At 39.5% G+C, this 21,034-nt stretch overlaps 3 protein-coding genes and 1 long non-coding RNA gene across 9 annotated transcripts in view; 2 read left to right on the plus strand and 2 right to left on the minus strand.

The window, feature by feature from the left end:
• Window positions 1-3,903, plus strand: part of LOC121962048 (uncharacterized) — a 38,631-nt gene extending 34,728 nt beyond the window's left edge. For all 5 annotated transcript variants that reach the window (XR_015775631.1, XR_015775633.1, XR_006107105.2 and 2 more), the window contains one exon: window positions 3,764-3,903. This is a non-coding gene — a long non-coding RNA (uncharacterized LOC121962048). The remainder of the gene's footprint in view (window positions 1-3,763) is intronic.
• Window positions 105-1,793, minus strand: LOC121962044 (endonuclease domain-containing 1 protein-like). Its single transcript, XM_042512231.2, has 2 exons — window positions 1,322-1,793; window positions 105-1,168 (listed from the first exon to the last, which is right to left on the minus strand). Exons 1-2 carry the CDS (start codon window positions 1,610-1,612, stop codon window positions 581-583), a joined length of 879 nt encoding a protein of 292 aa, XP_042368165.1. The 5' UTR covers window positions 1,613-1,793; the 3' UTR covers window positions 105-580.
• On the minus strand, window positions 3,521-7,117 carry LOC121962406 (endonuclease domain-containing 1 protein). The gene is made up of 3 exons (XM_042512662.2): window positions 6,600-7,117; window positions 4,529-4,765; window positions 3,521-4,276 (listed from the first exon to the last, which is right to left on the minus strand). The coding sequence occupies exons 1-3, from the start codon at window positions 6,714-6,716 to the stop codon at window positions 3,656-3,658; spliced, it is 975 nt and encodes a 324-aa protein (XP_042368596.2). The 5' UTR covers window positions 6,717-7,117; the 3' UTR covers window positions 3,521-3,655.
• Window positions 6,108-21,034, plus strand: part of gigyf1a (GRB10 interacting GYF protein 1a) — a 30,998-nt gene continuing 16,071 nt past the window's right edge. For both annotated transcript variants that reach the window (XM_042512229.2, XM_088073205.1), the window contains exons 1-8: window positions 6,108-6,418; window positions 10,330-10,959; window positions 11,065-11,128; window positions 15,175-15,304; window positions 17,065-17,160; window positions 17,349-17,466; window positions 18,549-18,657; window positions 19,061-19,263. In XM_042512229.2, the coding sequence (XP_042368163.1) occupies window positions 11,094-11,128; window positions 15,175-15,304; window positions 17,065-17,160; window positions 17,349-17,466; window positions 18,549-18,657; window positions 19,061-19,263 (691 nt within the window). In that variant the 5' untranslated portion in view covers window positions 6,108-6,418; window positions 10,330-10,959; window positions 11,065-11,093. The remainder of the gene's footprint in view (window positions 6,419-10,329; window positions 10,960-11,064; window positions 11,129-15,174; window positions 15,305-17,064; window positions 17,161-17,348; window positions 17,467-18,548; window positions 18,658-19,060; window positions 19,264-21,034) is intronic.

Here is a 21,034-nt window from a genome sequence, read left to right on the forward strand (position 1 = left end):
GTGTGTGTGTGTGTGTGTGTGTGTGTGTTATTTTGAAAATTGAAAATTTGATCACAGAAATGTTCTTGAATGTGTCAAAGAAAAGCTTCAAGGACAGTTAAATTACAGTTTGCAAAGGTTTATTACTGCAAATTAGTCAAAGCAGGTAGATTTTTGTCACATTTTCTGAAGTACAATTATTTCTGAATCAAGAGTACAAATATAATAAGAGCACTGTGAAACAATTCAGTCTTTAGATGTGTACAAATTCCATCATTTAGCTTCTCCAATACACCTTTGTCACAGAAGACATTCTGACAGGTGCACAGGTGTAAATTATTGACTGAAATATGGCTGAATTCACTTTAGCTGCTCCATTTTCAGGGTCCTAGTACTATGCATGCTGGCTCACTGTTGTGGTTTACTGGGACACTTGAGTAGAGACATTGTTAATGCTACACCCGTGCTTTTCTGATTATGACAAGTCAAAATGTCTGGTGTGGAAAAAGATGTTTTGAAGACAAAGAAACAGAACAGGAACGGAATAGAGGAAGTTAAGGCAAAATGGCACATAGCTGCCGCATAGTTAAATATTTGACCATTATGTTTTACTGGACGCTGGTGGGACACAGTCTTCAACAAAGATCTGAAAGTTCTGGTCTACAAAGGTTGTCTTCTTGAGGAACTCCTTCAGCTTCTGCACATGGATTTCCACCACCTCTTTGTTCTCCTCATTCAGGCCATAGTAAGCAAAAGAGGGAAACTTATAGCGCTCATCATAAGGTGCGTTGTGATCGTAGTCAACGCAGCAGTAAGCGGACCACAAGTACGTTGGCACTGCTACGCGGTTCATGTTCTCCCGGCGAATCATCTTTCCCGAGGTAGTGATACCTGTGACGATGTACGCTGTTCCACGGCAGTAGTTGTTAAGCCTTTTGCGGATGATGTGCTGCTGATTGTTCCAGACTCTGTTGTTGAAGTCGGGCACCACGGGCACTACATTGGTGAGGGTGTACGTGGAGGCCTTGTCATCAAGTTCATCCTGGTGCTCGTCCGGGTTGAGGGTGCCGCGCTCATAAAGGACGGCGTTTGTGTAATCGTCCAAGACAGCTTGGGCGTCTTCAAAATTCATGTGCATGTAACCACTTGGGAAGGGCTGCATCTCATCGGTATCGGAGGATGTGGATAGCTGTGGAGACAGACAGACAGAGGCAGTGCATATTAGGGTTTAAGAATAGGACTGTAGAATGTGTTTACAACTGGAATCTGGAAAAACTACAGCATGCTGTTCATGTTAAAATACTTTTTTGCAACTCCTGTTCAACCTTTTATTTTTCTTTACCTGAGGTTCATACATCCAGGGGACATCCACGCATTTTTCCCCATCTGTACGTTTGAAAGTGTAGGCAGAGAACACAGGTATGTGGTCCACAGTGTTGTACAGCGTCATGTAGCGTGGCCTCTTGTTGTACCACTGACAAATGAACCGGAGTGAGTGGTGCTCCAGTCCTGTCGGTGGTGTTCCCATGTAGAGGAATTCTCTGCACTCTGGAGACAGCTCTGTCTCCACTCTCCCTCTTACCGCTGATGTTATTATGTTGACAAGCAGGAAAGTCTGTACCCACAGTGCCATAGTCAGGAGAGTAATGATGTCGCTGTGATGAAAGCTGTCAAATTTAAGCCAGGTATGTCTCTGTGAGCTGCTTCAAATGACTGAATGTGTCCCTGTAGTTAACTATGAAGCTCGGTTGGACAGGTTACACACTCTGCTCTCTGTAATCAGGACTTAGGATGCAAAACAACTCACTTCTCAGAGGCGGAGCCGGAGGGTGGCTTCTGGAGCTCTTGCTCTGAAAGGTTCCTCAAAAAACGTGAATTTTTTAGATTTTTACCTTCAACTTTGTGTCATTTAGAAAATAATATATGCTTATGTTGTTTTCCTATGAAGTATACAAAATCCAATATACAATTCTTGTCAAGCTCCAAGGGTTTTGAAAGATTGCCATGTATGTCATGCTGAATTACAAGTTAAACATGTCATTTACAGCAGACATAACACCTTGGATTTTAATATATGCTGTTAAATGTAATAGCTCCAATGAAGCACTGGAATAAGCAGATACAGAATATACTGACATAATCACGAACAATGTGGGAAGATGATACGTCAATATTTGAATTTACGAAAGAGCCCTTTTTAAGGAGAATATAGGAAATTTTTATGTTGGAGCGCAGCAATGGCAACTTATTCTTGGGTTTCCAAGGCAAAGAGGATTAAAAAGTGGGTCGGCACTTGGCTGACATAATATTGACACTGACACTGTATCGTGCATCAACCAATTGTATTTAATCCAGCAAATACATATGCAGTGCCTTAGCAGAGGTTAGTGAGCTGGAAGCAGATATTTAGCAAGGACAGCGGCCTCGAGTGTGCACAAAATCCGTATCCGGGGGTACATTGGTCAGAGTGTAGGTGAAGGTCTCATCCACTGAGATTAAATGGTCCTGGCTAGGGTTTAGCCGGCCACACAAAACATTTGACTAAACTGCAACAGTGTATCTTATTCAAATAGTGAAGCCATTTTGCAGCTGTTAAATTGCTCACACATGGAAATAAACTTCTTCCTAACAGTCACTAACTTGTTCAAACACTCTAATCCGATTTGTCTGCTCCTAGAACACACATAACTGTTTTACCTGAAAACACCAACTTTTTCTAAACCTAACCAAGTAGATTTGGTTCCTAAACCCAACCGTGCTGACCTGACCATAAAACATGGGTAACCTTACTAAATAATGTTGGTGCCTAGAGTCAACCATGCTCCCCTGTATGTAACACACATAGTTATTTAACTAAAAACATGAACTTTTTCTAAACCTAACTAAGTAGTTTTGGTGCTTAAACCCAACTGTGCCACTATGTAATTTTAACACAGTATCTGAGACCCCCACATATTACAGTGTTCAGAGGTTGTGGTTATTTTACATATCTCTGTGAGATCACGTGACCTCGTTCACACACACTATACCTCACTTGTGTTAGAGAAATTACCCTGTGACAATATTTTCTCATAAAGGCTGCTAAATATTGAAGCATCATTTGTTCAGCACTGCCATAAATACAGTATAGGAGAAATTATTAGATAAAGGCAGAGTCTAAATTAACCCAAATCTGAACTTTCTTCTCTCTGAAATACACATGGCATGAAAATATGAATTAGAGTTACATGATGGGAAATGTAGGATGTAGAGCTCTAAGGACGTGGATGATACTTGACAGGAAAGTCGGGATACTTCTGGCTCTGCTGCTTTGATTTTGATATTTATTTTTTATAATCAGCCTCTGGTAAATCCCCGAACTTTATGGAAATGTGATATTAGTGTGCACCTTTAACATGCAGTTGTCATATATTATTTGGTGGCGCTTATTAGTCATCATACTCCAGCTCATTTTCTCATAGTGCTTCTTACAGAGAACATTAATCCTTCTCCCTTAAATGAAGAGTAATATTATTCATAAAATGATTCTTTCTCCTCTTAATATATTTAAAATTTCATTTATTCCCAAATATGTAAAGCAAATATACTTAACACTGCTTCTATTAAAGGTTATTTGAGTTATACAGTAGGTTCATAGTGCTTTATCCATGTCTGTGCATCCAACATAAATGTCCCCTTAACCTGCAACACTGGTCACGTCTCTTTTCTTCTTAAAGGTGTTTTCTGACACACAGCCCTTGTAGAAAATTGTCAGCTCACTGTCCATGTTTGTCTGGCTCTTCAGGAAGCTCTCCAGAGTCTTCAGAGGGACTTCCACCACACTTTGGTCACTTTGTTCATTCAGTGCATAGCCACCATAACCAGGGAACATGAACCTCACCTCATACGGAGAGTTATGGTCAAACTGCGGACAGCAGTAAGCCAGCCATAAGTGTTTTGGGATTGCAAGCCGGTCCCTGTTATCTCGTTGGATGGTCGCCCCAGAAACGGTCACGCCTGTCACCATGAAAGACTTGCCGTGGCAGAAGTTGTTGAGGCGGCGGCGGATGATGTCCAAGTACGGGTTCCAGGAAGTATCCAGGAAGTTTGTGATTAATGGGACTACATTGGTCAGAGTGTATGTGGAGGATTTGTCCTCTGGCTCTGATTGGTGCAGGTCAGGATTCAGTGGGCCACGTCTGTATTCTACAGCATCTGTGAAGTCCTCCAACACGGCCTGGCTGTCCTCAATCAGAGGGGGAGCGTCTTCAGTGAGGGGAAGTGCTCTCATGTTGCCACTCTCGTCATCAGAAACCAACTGTAGCGGACAACATTGAAGGAAAGTGCTGTTTATCATTTTAAAAGTAGCTGTCTTCCAAAGGCCAAGACACTTGAGCCAATACGAAAGAGTCTTAAAGGTGGAGTCAGCAATTCTTCTGATATTTAAACTCATCAATCAAACAAATAGAAATAATGTGCTAGATTTATTGTCCCTCTCACTCTCACTGCCCTTCTCTTTTATACATCCTTTACACTAAGTGACAAATAAACAAAATACATGAGTCCCTACCTGTGGCTCATACATCCATGGTGTGTCCATCCTCCTCTTCCCATCAGACTTCTTAAAGATGTAGGCTGAGTAAAGGGGGAGGCGACGACTGCTGTCATACAGCGTGGCGTAGCGCAGTTTGTCTGCGTACCTCTGGCAGATCCTCTGCAGGCTGGTTCCCTTCATCCCTGCAGGTGGTGTCTGCATGTAGAAAAAATGGCTGCAGTCTTTGAAGCTGTTTGACACACTGGCACTCACCTGGAGGGAAGCCAGGAAGAGGGAGAGGACACAGGTGCAAAACAGATGCATCGTCACACAACTGGAGTAGATAGAGATAATACAAAACACCGTTATTTCCTCATAAAAAACACTATGAATGAAGAAATTCCATGTGGTGAAATAGTGAATGAATGTTCTGGTTAACATGTCATCCTGAATTGGTGTTGCTATCACAATAAAGTGTAATGACTGTTGGACAGAGACTCCAAATGCAAAGCAGCAGCAGCTAAGAGAGGATCTATTGGCTGGAAAGTTGATTTATCTGCTCCTACAATATATGTGCAGCCATGCATCTCTGTACAGGCTTCCTGTCAGGCTGTGGACTTTAGTATGTACTGTATACCTGACCACATAGTTCATCTGCCAAACATGCCTGTATAGACTGATAGATCTACCCAGTAAAAATGACAAATTCCAAGGCAAAAGCCCATATTGACCCCCAGAAATTATACAATGCATGTTTTTATTCTTTGATGGCTGTGGGATCAAAAATTGCTGTTTGAATGGTATTCAATTGTGCATTTTTTACACTTAAAAGTATGAATGTAACAATTTTGTTCACACATTGTGTTTAAGACTTATTGTAGGAGCTGAGGTGTAAATTCCAAGATCAAACAAAAATACACAATCTTTCCAAAATGTATGCCATGTGCATGAACACAGCCCCAATTCTAAAAAAAAAAAAAGAATAATGAAAAGCATATAAAATGCACCAAACAGTCTCTAAGGGTTAATATTCTCTCTGTTTGTTTTTATAACTTTTTTACATTTGGTGTGTCAAATATCATGTTAAAATGATCATCATTTCTCAATGTTTTAAAGTGAAATCTATGTCTGTAAAATGCACTGTGGAATTTGAAATGTGATCAATAAAAAAACAGTTGCTGCTGAATATTCATTTAAGGCCTCTATTATTCAACAGCGCCCTCTGCTGATGAACACTCAAAGTACTGCACATGCTCAGTTTGGACACTGCTGCTCAACATGCTCTGCTAGTCATTCAGACCACTTTCAAGGGTATTGACGGCTAATAACTCAAAATATGCATTTCATACACGACACAGTATCCTGCAAAGTCTATGAGACAACTTTGTCAGAAGTTAATTTGGTTATTCTGTGACGTTCACGTTCCTGCCTCGTGAATGTGTATCGAGCTGGTTGTTTTTGATTCATTCCCTTGCTATAATCTTATGCTAAAGTTATCCTCGCTGCTCATTTTTTCAGGCTAATTAAACCCACCCTGCCATGACGCCCTGCATGTGAAAATGCCTTTGCAAAGTGCGGTGCACGTCGCTGTCCAGACTGGTAAATAGGGGTGTGTTTGCCCTGCTACAACATTGGTTAGCCGCTTGTCAATGTCCAGTCACGTGGTATCACACGGACGGCCATGTTTCCGAAACACAAACAACAAGAAGAGCAGCGACGAGGAGCCAGCAGACACATACTGATACGCAGCAGCGACCGTTGGAGGAGAGGGGAAAAATAATAAAATAAAAAACAGAGCACGACTTTCTGAAAGTACGATTCTGTCGAATGAATACGTTTACAGTGTTTAAAGAGACCAATGCATACGATATATTGGCTGTAGACACGCCGTGCAGACAACCAGTCTGGTAGCTATAAACAGTGAAGGTAAGCCATGGTTCCTCTTTGCAGCCTGTCTTTTAGCTAGCTGGCTAACGTGAGCTAACAAGCTAACCTCGGCTCTTGCAGCTCGAATGGTTTCTTTTTATTTGTCGTGAGAAAAGCTTTTGCGCCGAGTTTCTTATTTAAAAAACTGCCCCGTTTCTGTCATTGTGTTTGTTTTGCTTACATTAGCGCTTGCTTTACACCGACAGCGGAGTGGAGGTGGTCGTCCGCACATTGGCGGAGAAGGCCGGGGAGTCTGATCCCAACACTCCGCCCCCTCCGCCATCATATCTGGTGTCATTTGAACCTACAAGTAAAGGCCTTTAACCATCAACGCATACCTTGTGCTAGGTTACGTAGCAAGCTAGCTGACCCATCTTTGTTAATAAACAGAAATGTAAAGGTGTTGGTCGCTAATATTGTTGTATCGATTGATTTATCGCCCTTTAGCCACAAATCTATCTGCTGTAATTAGCCTGTAAGACGAGCACGCTAATGTAGCTCGCAACCACTAGCTAATGTCAACTCGAGCTATTTTGTCAACATGTTAGCCATCGTTACGACCAAACATTTGACTATCGTTCCGATTGTTAAAGTTGCACATTAATATATATTAAATGATAGCTTTAGCGTAGCGTTACACACATTATTCCCGTTTCTTAAATCATTATCCCGCCACATCTCGGAAGTGCATAACGTTTGCAAATATCCAAATGCTTGAGAAATGCCATGTTCTGCAAGCAACGTTATACCTGCGTGACCTTGCTTTAATTTTCTCATTACAAAGTTAAAACTAGACACTAAAGATGCAAATTATTTGTCTATTTTAATCTTAAGTTCGGAGTGAAGTTATGAAATACTTTGAAGCCATATCGTCCCCAAGCTCACTACAAATGTGCTGCAATTCTCTGCAAATTCATTGTCCGCTGTTATTGAAATCAGACTGATCTTTAACCATCTGTAATTTGATTGATATTCACATTCAGATCAAATCATCAAATGCATCTTGTTTTGCTGCCTTTAAACTGACAAATATTTGCTATACTAATACAATTATAGAAAAAAAAATCGCCAAACATAACTGAGTATGACTACTTATATGAGCACTCAGATATTTGCAGCATTCTCATCAGTGGCCAAAAACAGTTTTTTTTTTTTAGTTGTGACAACCAGAGGTCTGATGGAAACAGTGCAGTTTACAACCATGCCGATTAGATTCATCCCCAACAGATGAACCCAAAATTAAATTAAATAATTTATACTCTGCAATCTCTTGAAGTTGAACTGTCAGCAACAAATTTACAACTGTCTGATGTTGTAGAAGTGTGTATGTTTTATTATTGGTAGTTGTGTTATGCTACTTAGAAGGTACACTGTTAAAGTTCTCTTCTGCAACCATGTTGGACTAGATTTTCTGTAATAAGAGTCTTAACCAATTGCACTGAGGCATTATCTATTGTAGAATTAATTGCTAGCTGTGAATTGCACCGAAGATGGCCAGCAGTTCATTCATATGGCATTTCAAGATGAATTAATTTAAATAAAAAGTACATTTAAAAAAATGCTGATTTAATGTAATGCAAATTAATGCTAGACATTCATAGAAATCTTTTTTAAAAAATACTTATTACAACATGTGAGAACATTAGCAAATGGGCAATACTAAAAAGATTGAAATGGAGTGTTTTTATAACTGTTTCACAATAATAATAAATTGCCCTGCAATTTGGCAGATAATGTCTCAATATGGTATGGCATTTGACAGTGTCAGCATTTAATGCTATGTTTAAGCTTGCACAACTGTGTTACACATTAGTCATTCATAATTACATATTTGCTGTTGGTCTGATCAGCTTCTTTTTTTTTTATGCGATTAACAAGTTTAAGCTTGTTTTTAAACCACAAATATAAAATATGAGGTTCATAAAAGCAGTATATTAGAAGGTTTTATCAAATGAATAACGGCATGGAAGTGCTATGGGCTTGTACCATGCAGCTGCAGGGTAGCCAGGGAAGTAATATAAGCCTTAAAGACAGAAATATCTGTAAAATTTAAATTAGTTATTGATTTCTAAAAATTTGAATGCCATGTATTGTGTATAAATACTGAAATTCATATTGGAGTGGGACCTTCTGCAAACAGGGTGTGCCAAATGAGTACTTACAAAACACCAAAGTCCTTTCGCCATACTTAACTAGCATTGTTCTCTAGGATGTTGAAAATAGTTTATTTAAACAGTTCCACTGTGAACTGATCCAGTAGATTTCTGTCCATATTTTAAAACATAATGATCTTGGGAAAAACTGATTGAAGTTTCAGCATTTTTCCACATTTTATAGAGCAAACAAATAATATTATTGGAGAAAATAATCAACAGTGAAATTAATCATAAGTTGCAGCATTAGTTCAGTGTAGCTAAAACAAGTCCTGTTTAGTTGCAGCATTGTGTAGAATGGGTTAATGCAGCCAGAGAGAGGCACTAAGATTTAAACAGACAAAATCGCTGTAAAACTGTAATCAACTGTAAATTTTCTGTTGTTTTAAATTATAAATGATCAATCCTAAACAGTGGAATATTTTATCAATTTACAAAGTGAATATAACAGCGCAATCGATTAATCAGAAGTTTCTAAGCAAAGGTGAAATTTAATCAGTCAATCCGTAGGCTGTGCAGTGTTGTCAGGAGTATATGCTGTGTGTTGCTATGAGCTTTGATGCATTTTGTATTGTATGAAATAATTTTTTTTTTTGGTTTTCTTCAACTAATGATTGATTGATCGTTAATTTTTTACCAATTAGTAAATAAGGAAAGTGCTTACAATTTGTTAGTTTTATAGTTAAATCAGATTATTTTCTGTTGCATTTATAGCAACATATATTGTTTATAAAGTTAAATCAGATTCTAAAAGTAAATACTAAAAACTGGAACTCAGAAGTACACCAGAGAAACATTATACTAATACTAATGTTAATAATAATTACTTTATTTTTTATAGCACCTTCAAAATGGCAGTGTACTTTGTAAAACAAAGACAGTAACAATAAAAGCCAACAAAAATGTTGAACAAAGGCCAGAAAAGAATTGAGGTAGAATTAAATAGATTGGAGGCAGAATCATGTTAGGGAAATGCAATAGCAAAATAAAGGTAATAAGAAAATGATTTTATTATTATTATTATTATTATTAATACTACTACTGCTACTAGTAGTAGTAGTAGAAGGATCGAGACAGAATAAAAAGACAAATGAAAAAGATACTTCACGTTAAAGCTAGTCTATAAAAATGAGATTTAAGAAGTAATTTAAAAGAAGATACTGATAATATCAGCAGAAAATCTAACGTATGCAGGCTCTATGCTCGTGTCATAGAGACGCTCGCCATATATGAGCATTAACTGTTGACATTTGGTTGCCTGGATATTGGTGTAGTTGCCATGACATTATCAGGAACTATCCCCCAAACAGCTGCGTGGTTTAGAAGCAGCTGGTTCACAACATCCCTGAGATATACTCCCTAGATTTCTGCATGGAAAAATCTCCTGTGAGCAGCAGAAAACACGGGGCCATGATTGAGCGCTCTACTAGAAATAGTTTGCTAGTTTCATTTATCCAGTGCAGGAATACTGCCGTGTTTTTCTTCCAGCTCAGTGTGCCGTAACGGATTGATCAAATCGGGCTGGTACCTTTCAGTGAGTCCAAGGCATGCTGTGAAAGTAGTGTGTCAAGGCTACACAACGGAAAATCAAATTACACTTCCTTTCCTATCACAATATAGGCGGTCTGCCAGGCTGTGAAAATGCATCTCACCGACAGCTAGTTTATTAAGTGTACACCTCTAACATTATTCTTTCCCTGTGCCTTTTAATCGTTTCATTTCTCTGATCCCGTCTCTCGCTCTCTGCTTTATTTTCAGTGGTGCAAAGGGAGGAGGACAGGAAATAAAGGAGTTACCTGGAGGGTCTCCGTCAATCCACATTTCAGTTGGAGCGAGAGAAAGAGGCACGGAGGGAGAGAGAGTAAAGAAAAGAGGAGTGCGAGTCGCGTCTGCTCTTGGCAGCTGTTCCAGCAGCCTGTTTCATTCTTTTGGCTGTTATTTCGTTCCTGCGTTACCTTTTTTGATGAATAAATTCATATTTTTAACTTTAATGTGAGATATAACTGCTGTAAAAAAAAAAAAAAAAAAAAAGAAAAAGAAAAAACATTATTACTAGCAAGAGTGTTTTATTTTGTTCCATTGTTAATTTCCAAGGTTCTTTTTGTTTCTTTTTTTATGTTTATCAACCCTTTTCGGCTGTGAGTAGCAGGAGCTTCCATTCTCCAAACTATCGTCGAACCCCCCTTCCTTATCTAGTTAGGACCTGATAACCTGGTATTCCTCAAGCACCTGAAACTGGCAGCTATTCTCTTTGTGTCTGTGTGTTTGGGGAGCTCTGTGACCACAGCTTAAGCACCACTCAGCCTTCTAGTCACCTAAGCCTAACTAAAGCCAGCCAGCTCTAGCCTGGTCCAGCTCAGTCCAGCCTGCTCCGATCATCTGGACAGGGTAAGACAGTTTGGGGCATTTTTAATCCTTTGCTCATAGGTTTTTTTTTACAAGGTGATTTTCTTTCTGCAGAAAATAAACGGAATCTTTTCTTTTTCTCCTCAGATACTCAGTTCTGTGTGGACGTGAGGAATATGACTGCTGAGACTCTTAACTTCGGCCCAGAATGGTAAATGATCTTAATTCTTACTGAATGCATCAAAAAGTATCTCCTGAACAAAATGCGTGTAATCGCTGTAATAGGGATTTTTATAGATTTTTGGCCGCTGGAGATGTTCAAACTCATTATTTTGGGCACTTCAGGGAGTTTTTCCAATGTTTTAAAATGAATTTTGACTTAAATTTTCATATACCATCACTTTATCAAGTTGGTAAATGGCCCTCCTGAATGTGGCTGTTGGATTGAATGTCAATTTGCACACATTATGAGATAATTTTGCAAGTAAAATTGACTTTTTTGCCTGATGGTAGAAGGAAAGTTCACTAAGTTAATTAAAATTGGGATTCACTGTCTGCAATTTACTTTTTGTGGATCAGATTGGACCAGGATTATCCTTACATAATTTTATTGGAACAAGACGTAGTCAAAACTACGGCTTGGTTACATGGAAAAAATGTCATAATTTTCCACATTGATCAATACTAATACTTATCACAATATATAATGTCATAAATTGAATCCTGGAGAAACCAAAAATAAAAGAAACGTAAAATAAAAAATAACATGAACATAATTCTGTGCAAATATGGCTTTGTGTGGAATATATTTTATTGTAAAAGAATATTATGGAATAACAGCTTCATGTAAAGGTTTAACATTGCAAACATGCCTTTCCTGCCTTAACAAAGCAGTACAAGTTAGTTTGCCTTGTAACTTAAAGAAGTGATGGTGTTGTTCGGATCGAGCTTTTTCGGGTGATGTGAAAGATTTGTTGCGTTATTTGTTGTAATTGTTACTGTGCGATGGCACATGTTGCAGACGGTCTTGATCTATCGCTTCCATTTAATTGATGATGTGCTACCTTTTTTTTTCAACAATCTCCTCGGCTTTGAAGGATAACGTGAGTTCACTTTCAGCACTTAAAAGTATAAAAAGCTTCTTGGCTGTGTAAAACAAATCAGGTGTGGAATAGGAGGAGGCTGTAAGTCACTGCAGGCAGAGAGGCCCGGGACATCGCTCTTCTGCAAGTTTGTGTTCTGCTTGTATAGCAGGTGTTTGACAGTTTGATCATACGTCCCTCCTTTTGTTGCACTTGTACAGAATGAGCGTTGTCGTCGTTTACTCTACTAAAATACATCCTGCAGTCACTGTCTTTTTCGCTGCTGTGGGCTGTGCTCCGAAGTTAGGCTGCTGTGTCCACTCTGTGTGTGGAGGATAGTCCTGCCCTCCTGCAAACGCAGAGACATGGAGCGGCAGCACACAGACTGCTTGTGCTCGCATTTATTTCTGCAGTTTTAAAGGCCGTTAGAGCTATCCATATCCAAAAAAAAATGCCCAAAGTTTATCATCGTTATCAATATAAATTGTGCTGCAATCCCTTGTTGAGATATTTAAGCCATATCCGAAACCTAGTATATGTGACTGGACTGTGTGTGGTCAGTACGCTAAATTGTCGGCAACTTGTTGAATTTAGAGGTTTTTAGTCATTAGTAGAATCTAGGACAGGCAGAATAATTTGTTCTGGTGAGCGATAGCTTTAGAGTAAGCGGCAGTCAATGAGTGGAACCTGTAAAAGCCCCATGAGGATGTAATTTAGGACAGTTTGTGCCACAGCCAATGGGGAAACTCCGTCACTATACCGTCCTCTGCTTTTGCGTTTAAAAGGCTGGCCCTGCAGTAGAATCAAAATGGCCCCCATTTGTAGAGCTAGCCGAAACAATTAGTAAATTAATCAGTTAGCCATTTAAGAGAAGATGACAGGGTTCCCGCTGTCATTGAAAACCTTCAAAATTTAATTTTCCAGACCTCAAATTTCATGGAATTAGTAAAAACCATTAAAAGTTTTGGAAAAGTGATAGAATTGTGTTGTTTATAATACATTTGTTTTTTTTACATGTTGTTACCTTCCATGTAATGTAACATAAGGGTACATTTATTTTCTGCAGTTGACATATAGCTCTAATGTGCATCGATGTATGACGTTTTGTTTACCGTCTTATACTTTTCTTCATTTTTTCCTTGCATTTTGTTTGTCCCTCCATGTATGCCAGATAACTGAAGTTAGGTTTTATTCTGATGTTTCTTGAAAAAGACCTGGCAAGTAGGGCAAGATTTTTTTTTAAAAAATTATGGGTCCTTGAAGGTTTTGTCCGAAAAATGTGTGGGATCCCTGAGATTAATTAGTAACTATTTTTATGACTGTTCTTTTGTCTGAATGACAAATATTTGCTGGGTCCAGCTTTTCAAAAGCGATAATATTCTTGCTTCTCTTTGACTCAGTTAATAGTAAACAAAATATCTTTCAGTTTTGGACTGTTGGTTGGACAAAACAAGATATTTCTGCGATTTGTGATTTTTCACTTGTCTCTGACATTTGTAAACATTGTCATTAACCAAAATAAAAATAATAGGCACAATTGTCAGTTTCATATCTTTCTCTGGGCTAAAACCAACTGACAGCACTGTCTTTAGGGGGAAGAAATGTGCCGATTTCCTCCCTTGGGGATCATTTAACTATCTATCCATCAATCTACATGGCAATAATATTCTCAAGTTCAGTGGGTTTGTATATGTAATTTAATATTTGCAGTTGTATCTTTCAAAGACAGTGTTCTCTTGTAATCACTAACTTTGAGAAAGCAGTTTTTACCTCAGTCAAAATGTAGGTATTGTCACAGCAGAGTCCTGTCCATCTGTCTGTCTCTGACATTCCTCCTCCTCCTCCTCCTCCTCGGTGGATGCTTGTATAACGATTAATGGGGGGTGTAGTCTTCTTTTTGGTAGCACTCAATCTCTAACAGCCTGTGACTGCTGCGTGCATTCTTGGTGCAGTGCCAGCCTCACAGAATATTTCCTCCTTTACACATCTGCAGCTGCTTTCCTCTCAGTGGCCCTCGTAGCCCACTTTCATCCTCGCAGCCTTTTAATACAGCTATAGTGGCCCGTTCATGTGCTCACCACATACAGCTGTCGGGCCAGCATGTTTACAAAATTATTTATGGTTTTGTTGGCAGCAGTCGGTAATCATGTTAGTCATTGTGGGAGAATTCAAAGTGAAAACATTCTTCCTTGTATTTAGATTTCTGTACATTTATCAGGCCTACTTTTGTTCTATCAGGCTCTCACAAAGATTCTGAATGTATAGATTTAAATGTGTGTTTAGATTTTATGCTTTGTCCTGTTGGGAAAAGCAGAAATTTACTAATATAAATAAAAGTGGATACAAACATGCAAAAATCTTTCTTAGCATCTCACCCACTGGCATGTTTCCTCTCTTCTTATTATTCATATTAGCTGCTGCATCACTTATTTTTACCCTCTTTGATATGCCACATGCCACCAACTGGTCTTTCATGCTGCTTTTCCTTTACCTCTTCCACCCCACACCCACCTCCACACCTCTGAGAGCTCCATGTGGTTTTGATGCTGCTGCTGTGAGTCAATGGCACGTTTTGTAGAGGCATGTGAATGGAGCCATTGTTAAACAGCAGGCCTTGGAATCCGGCCTGCTAGTAATAGCTTTTTAAAATGAAATCTTGAGATTGGAAAGCTAATATATCATCTGTGTCGAGCCAAGTGTATTCAGGGGGACCTGTGTGGGAGGATGGTTGACTCGTGACTGAACATTTAGTAAATTCTTTTTTTTTTTCTCTGCTGCAAGTTGGATGCTTTTGGATATTTTTTCTCCTGTTCAAATAAAAGGAATTCTATTACATGTACATGATAGCAGTTTTTTTGGGTGTGTGTTATGTGCCAACAGGGGAATTTAAGTTATTTGTAAGTGATTTTTTTTCTGCACTGTGTGTCAGCTCCAGTCAGTAGAAAGAAAATGAGTGTAAACATGGCTTTAAAGGGTAGTTTCCTGTTGAAACACAGTACCTGACTACTTATTTTGGTTACTTGTTTATTTGATACAGCTAAATTGTATACATATTTACATTTTTAAAGTTGCAAACCTTTCAAATGCAGCACTGAGATGTCGACAACAGAAACATTGATGTACAAAAACAGCATGATCCTAGTTCTTAATAGTTTCTGTACTCTTCCTCACGCAGGCTCCGTGCACTGTCCAGTGGGGGGAGTGTGACGTCCCCCCCTCCTTCCCCCGCCATGCCAAAGTACAAGCTGGCCGAGTACCGCTACGGCCGAGAGGAGATGTTAGCACTTTATATCAAAGACAACAAGGTAAGTGGGAAACCTGTATGAATCACAGGCCATTTTTACACAGAGATCACACTAAAGGGCCGCTACGAAGTCCCTTCTTTATGCCTCCTTTGCATTTTTATGTGGAACCAAATTATGTCTATATTTTCCGCTCCAGTGTGTGATTTTGAAATGGCATGCCGGCATTGTGGAATCAAATAGACGTGCCATTTCAACGCAACAGCATCAGCTTCTTGTGTGACATTTAAAATATGCATTGACGACCTTTTCTTAACAATAACAACAAAACATGGCTGACTTCATTCTCTGCTCAGAGGATAAGGAGCTCCCAGATCTCATGTTTTCCCATTTTGCGGATGTTTACAGCCACTGTTGTTCTTTGAGTTAGCCGCTAACTACTGCTGTTTAAATCTGCTGTGGTGTGTTGCATACATGACAAGTTGACAAAAAGTAACACCCATCCTTGAGGCTGTCCTGTTCATACAGACACCGTTTTGAGTCTGTCACTACCTCCTGTTGTGGATGTACCTTTCCTACAAAAAAGCTAGGCACCATAGTTCCGCAATATTCCCGCCTTGGACAGGCAATGTAAAAGGTGTTTCAAAATAAGTGTAATAATCTTTAAAGAGGGTCCATGCAAAATTCAGAGAGCGATTTGACTGGACACGTTTCGCAACATGGAAGTGGTTGAACCACCTAATGGTGCTAATGCCATAAACAGCAATAAACAAAAGCAACAGTGCTTACAGCTAATGGTGATAACCATGAGGAAATGGAGGGTGGGTGCTACGCGTCTGCAACAATGATGTCTTGATATCAGCGTTAACCGCCATATGAGCACAGTGCAAAACGGCTGTGATTAGCTTGCCAGTGGGATACTTGCTGAGCAACCAGACCAACTTACGACAACAAACCACAGAGAAGCTCAGATTACAACACACAGAGGGAGCATGACTTCATTCTGTGCCCAGGGTGCTATTATTCCACTGTATCTTTATGTAGCGAACAGTTGTTTTGTGCTGTATTAATGCTCTGAATGTCACATGCAGAACATGTAATGTTTAAAAATGTTGAGGAAGTCATCTGTGCTAAAAGCAGGGTTCCCACAGTCATGATCCTGGAAAAGTTCTTTAATTAGAGAAACTGACTTCTGACTCCTGGAAATGGTTTTAAACTAACAGAAAGCTTTTGAAAAGTTTGAATTCACATTGTGTGGGCTTTTTTTTAATATATATATTCAGAAAAACCACCAAACATGTCCCAAAATGTTCCTTGTAATTTAAAATGTAGTGCTCTGCAGTATGTGACTGTTGTATCATCAGAAGTATCATGGGATACACGTAGACCAAACCAGCAAATACTCGTATGTGCCCGTCTGGTCTGTTGGCAAAAGCAGCTAGTTGGTGGTGGGAATGTCTTACACGCGAGTAAAGTTAGCAAGCGCTAGCAGTTTGCTTATCTGCAAATGCCTGGGAGGTGTGTGTTAAATAATTTATGGCTGTATCGTTATATGAGCCATCCCATTCAAAACTGTATTAATTAAGTCATGGAATGGAGTGAAATATTATAGAAAACTTATAGAAAAGTTTTGAAAATTCATTGGTAAAACAGTGTTGTAACTCTGTAAAAGTGGCAAAGCGCTTTCTTAACACCAGCACATATGTTGCTTTAATATTCTGTAACATGAAAACCTGTTTGTAGGTCATTTGCTTTTGAAAATCATGGATAATAATTTTGAAAGCTAGTTTTGTTGTTCTCAGAGCCTGTTGTTGCTGTTATAGGTCCCAGAGGACATGCAGGATAAGGAGTTTGCTGCTATTCTGCAAGATGAGCCCATGCAGCCACTGGCACTGGTGCCTCTCACTGAGGAGGAGCAGGTATGCCACAAACATCCACAAAAACACCCATACCTGCAAATGTTGAGCTGTTTTCAGCTGGTCATGTGATATCTCATCGCAATACGAGCTGAGTTTGAGCGTGAGCTGTTTTGTCAGTTGACAAATGTGGCTGCGAGCTCACATTCCTCACATTCCTCCCTTTTGCTCTTTCCATTCTCTCTCTGCAGAGGAACTTCTCCATGTCTGTGAACAGTGTGGCGGTGCTGAGGCTCATGGGAAAAGGGGTGGGCGGGGCCGCCCCAGCTGGAGTGGTCCGAGGACGAGGGGCCACACGAGGCGGTCGAGGTAAAAACTAAAAGCCAAAAACAAATAAACCTCCCAGTCGCCTATTAGAAGGGAAACGCCAACAAATAAAGCACAGCCTAAGTGATATAAATCCACAACCACTTGTGCTAAACCGAACATGAGTCCAACAGCAACAGTAATGCTGCCCAAAACCCTTGGCTTAAAAACTACAATGGCTGTTATCCAGGGAAAGTAAAACAGTTTATTCAAGCCAACCACTGAAGTGTTTATTTCCCCCTTTTCTTCCACCATCTTGATGCAGCACACTTCCTCTTGGCCTGTCTAAATAGTCCTCCTTTTGTCCAGCCACACCTGCCTAAAAACCACTGGGCTCATGAACTCACCTTGTGCACACACAGCACTCTGCACAAGTCAACGGCCAATGTAAACACTGGCCGTCCGGTGCAGGACAGCCAAGGAAACAACTTGGAAGAATGATGCAGTGTGGGTTTCATAATTAGTGTGCATGTGCATCTGTGTGCGGCTCTGCAGTTTGAAGGGGATTCAGGCAAATTCAATATCAGCTACAACGCTACATCATGGGTCACACAACTTTATTTTTCATTCCATCCATTTTATATTTTCCATTTACTTTAACAGCTGCGCATGTGTAAGAAAACAACTTCAACTAATGTTACAGACCGCTGTTACAGTGTGTGAATGGATTCACTTATTTTCCTTGTCTAAAAGAGATGCAAAAATGCATTTGCTAATAATATGTAAACTGCATATTCCTGCAGAGTTTAAATAAATACATGCCATAACAGTAAGCATCCAAGTTTTAAGTCAGATACTTGAGAATCAAAACACAGCAGTAATGCGAAAATTAGAAGAATTTTGAAATATACTGCTGTTATTATTCTTTTTTTTTTTTTTTAAGAGAAGATGATTGATATTTATTTTGGGGTAAATTAATTGTTTTATTAGAGAGAGAATTAGAAAAAAAAAACTCTGAATAATGGATGAATTAGTTGATAGATTAGTATACTAATTGAAAAAATACTTCTTGAATCAATCAAGAAAATAATCAGTAGGTCCTGCCCTGAATATAAAGACCTTGTTTTCTGTGTGTTTGTTAACAGGTAGAGGTCGTGGCGAAGGTGGATTCTACCAAAGAAGTATTGAAGATGCGGAGGTGGGTTTCGGCCGCAGCGTCCGAGAGATACACCGCAGCCAGAGCTGGGATGACCGGTAAGAAAAACCCAGCACACGCTATCTGAAGGTCATATCAAGAATGGCTCCAAGTGCTCCAGTAAAGGCATATATCCACACTGCTGATAGAAGCTGTCATCCAGTGTAATAAACTCAATAATCCTCTCTGGTATTTTGTGGATTTTTGCCCTCGTGGGATGATTTATCTCACTTTGGCAGGCACCTTCTCTTATCTGCCCAGGCTGAATTAAAGCATCTGTTGGTTTTGTTTCTTCAGTAGTTTTCCTTCTGGTTAAAAAGTGTGAATTGCTATCTGTGGTGACGAGATGCAAGTTTTGGCTGGACATATTTCTCTCGGATAAGAGTGACTCAGTGTTTTGGGCTTGTTTTTCCTCTGTTTATCACTTAACTGATTTCTCTCAATTTCCCCTGCGTTCCTCAGGGGTGAGCGTCGATTTGAGAAGCCGCTGCGGCGGGAGGTGGGGCGTCCTGGCTTTGAAGAGACTGGCGGTCCCGCGGGTCCAGGGAGGAAGGAGCACACAAGGGCTGACAGCGATAACTGGCGCATCCTCCGGGAGGAGCAGGAGGAGGAGGAGGGGGCGGAGCCGGGCACCAACTGGAGACTTGCTGGACCCCGCAGGGATGGTATGAGAAATACAAACATTGATTTATTTATTCTAGTGTTGCCTTAAAGTCTTGTTTGAGTTGAAAGCGACAGATGAGAAACAGCAAAGGCCTCATCATTTATTTTGTTTTTAACCGTCCAGTGCAGAGGGACTGTTGGTGTTAGTTTAGTTTATCTGCAGTTTAGAATAGGATTAACAGGGGTTAAACGCTCAGTTTGCTGCTATTTTCAGTGCGATTGCTTAGTTAAAACAAGCGTGGACTGAAATGCACCAAAATATTCCATTTGAGTTCTTGACTTCTTACTAATTGCTTTCATGCTGACTTAAAGTCCCAAAGAAACAAAAGATAGAGCATCTTCAGCTTCCGTATTGTGATGGATTTCCCAGCGAAACAAAATATTTGAGCACTGCAGTTACAAGAGGGATTTAAATAAAATCCTATGCAATATACTGTGCCACTAAAAAGTTTGGGGCTCGGAGTTTTGTGTGCTATGGAGCTGCAGCAGAGTCCTCCCTCACACACAAAACCCCTTATTTCTCTCCATATTTCTCTGTTTGTATCTGTAACCCACAAACAGTGAAGTGTGATTTAACTTTTGGAATTGCTCCTGACTGCAAGATGAGTCATCAAACATGAAAAATGGTTTGAAACCGAGAAAGGGCATTTTTATCTAAAAATATTCTGATACAAATATTTTGACACATATTTGGCATATAACAAGGGATGAATGATTAATCAACACAGGCACGCATGATTAAAACTGGGAAAATGTGTTTTTTTATTTCTCCGGGTGTGTAAGTATGTGTGATATGTATATTACACATTATTACTATCACTCCCAAACAATTTGCCCATACAGTACTGCTTTAAAAACAACTTGAAAATCCATTTTCTCACAATATACAGGTGATAGAATGAGTCTTATGTGGGTTACAGGGCCATTTGTAATGAACAAGTTTAAACCACATTTGACTAGGAGTATATCAAAACATACACCTGTAAACAGGCCTGATTGGCATTATGTTAATCAATTAATGTTTAAATACTCCTTACTCCTATGTTTAAATACTCCTTACTCCCTGCCATCAAAGCTCAGCTGTGTCAGTGTGCAGCAGGTCGATATCAAACAGTAGATATAGTGACATCCAGTGGCAGTGAAGTGTTTTTAACAATCTCACATTGGGTTTCAACTGAAACAGAGCTGCACTTTAAAGTCTTCACAAGCTCTGAGGATATAACGGTCAAGAAAACGTACAACACGAACTTGACCAAAAATTAATCTGGAACTTAAAACAGGAGGTGAAATATTACACAGGGTTCCCACATTCATGAAAAAGCCTGGGAAAGTCATGAGATTTCACAATCTGAAATTATTAAAAATCATTAGAAGTTTTGGAAAAGTCATGTAACGTTGCTGTATGTCATAAAATTAATTGTTACTGACATCTTATAGGCATAATCTTCCACGTAATGCAACATAACGGCAGATTTATCTTATCTAAGTTAGCTGTTGACATAATGTATCTCTAAAATGCATTGACAATGTTGCGCCGTAGTCACGTTGAAGGATGTGCAGTGTCGAGCAAGGCAAATTAACTCAAACAACTTCTTTGCTGCTTGATACAAATGAAAAACTCACATAATCTCATATTCCACGAGTAGTACTGGCCAAGACTTCCCCTTTAGAAAGAAAAGTTACATGTATATGTGAAGTAGTATGGCGACATTTGTTCTGGGAAGAAAGATTCTTCTGCGTGTGTTGTGTGTGGAAAAGTACCGTAACCGAACT

The sequence above is a fragment of the Plectropomus leopardus genome, chromosome 23, assembly GCF_026936395.1.
Source record: "Plectropomus leopardus strain MGB_pleo_1.0 chromosome 23, ASM2693639v1, whole genome shotgun sequence".
NCBI lineage: Eukaryota > Metazoa > Chordata > Actinopteri > Perciformes > Serranidae > Plectropomus > Plectropomus leopardus.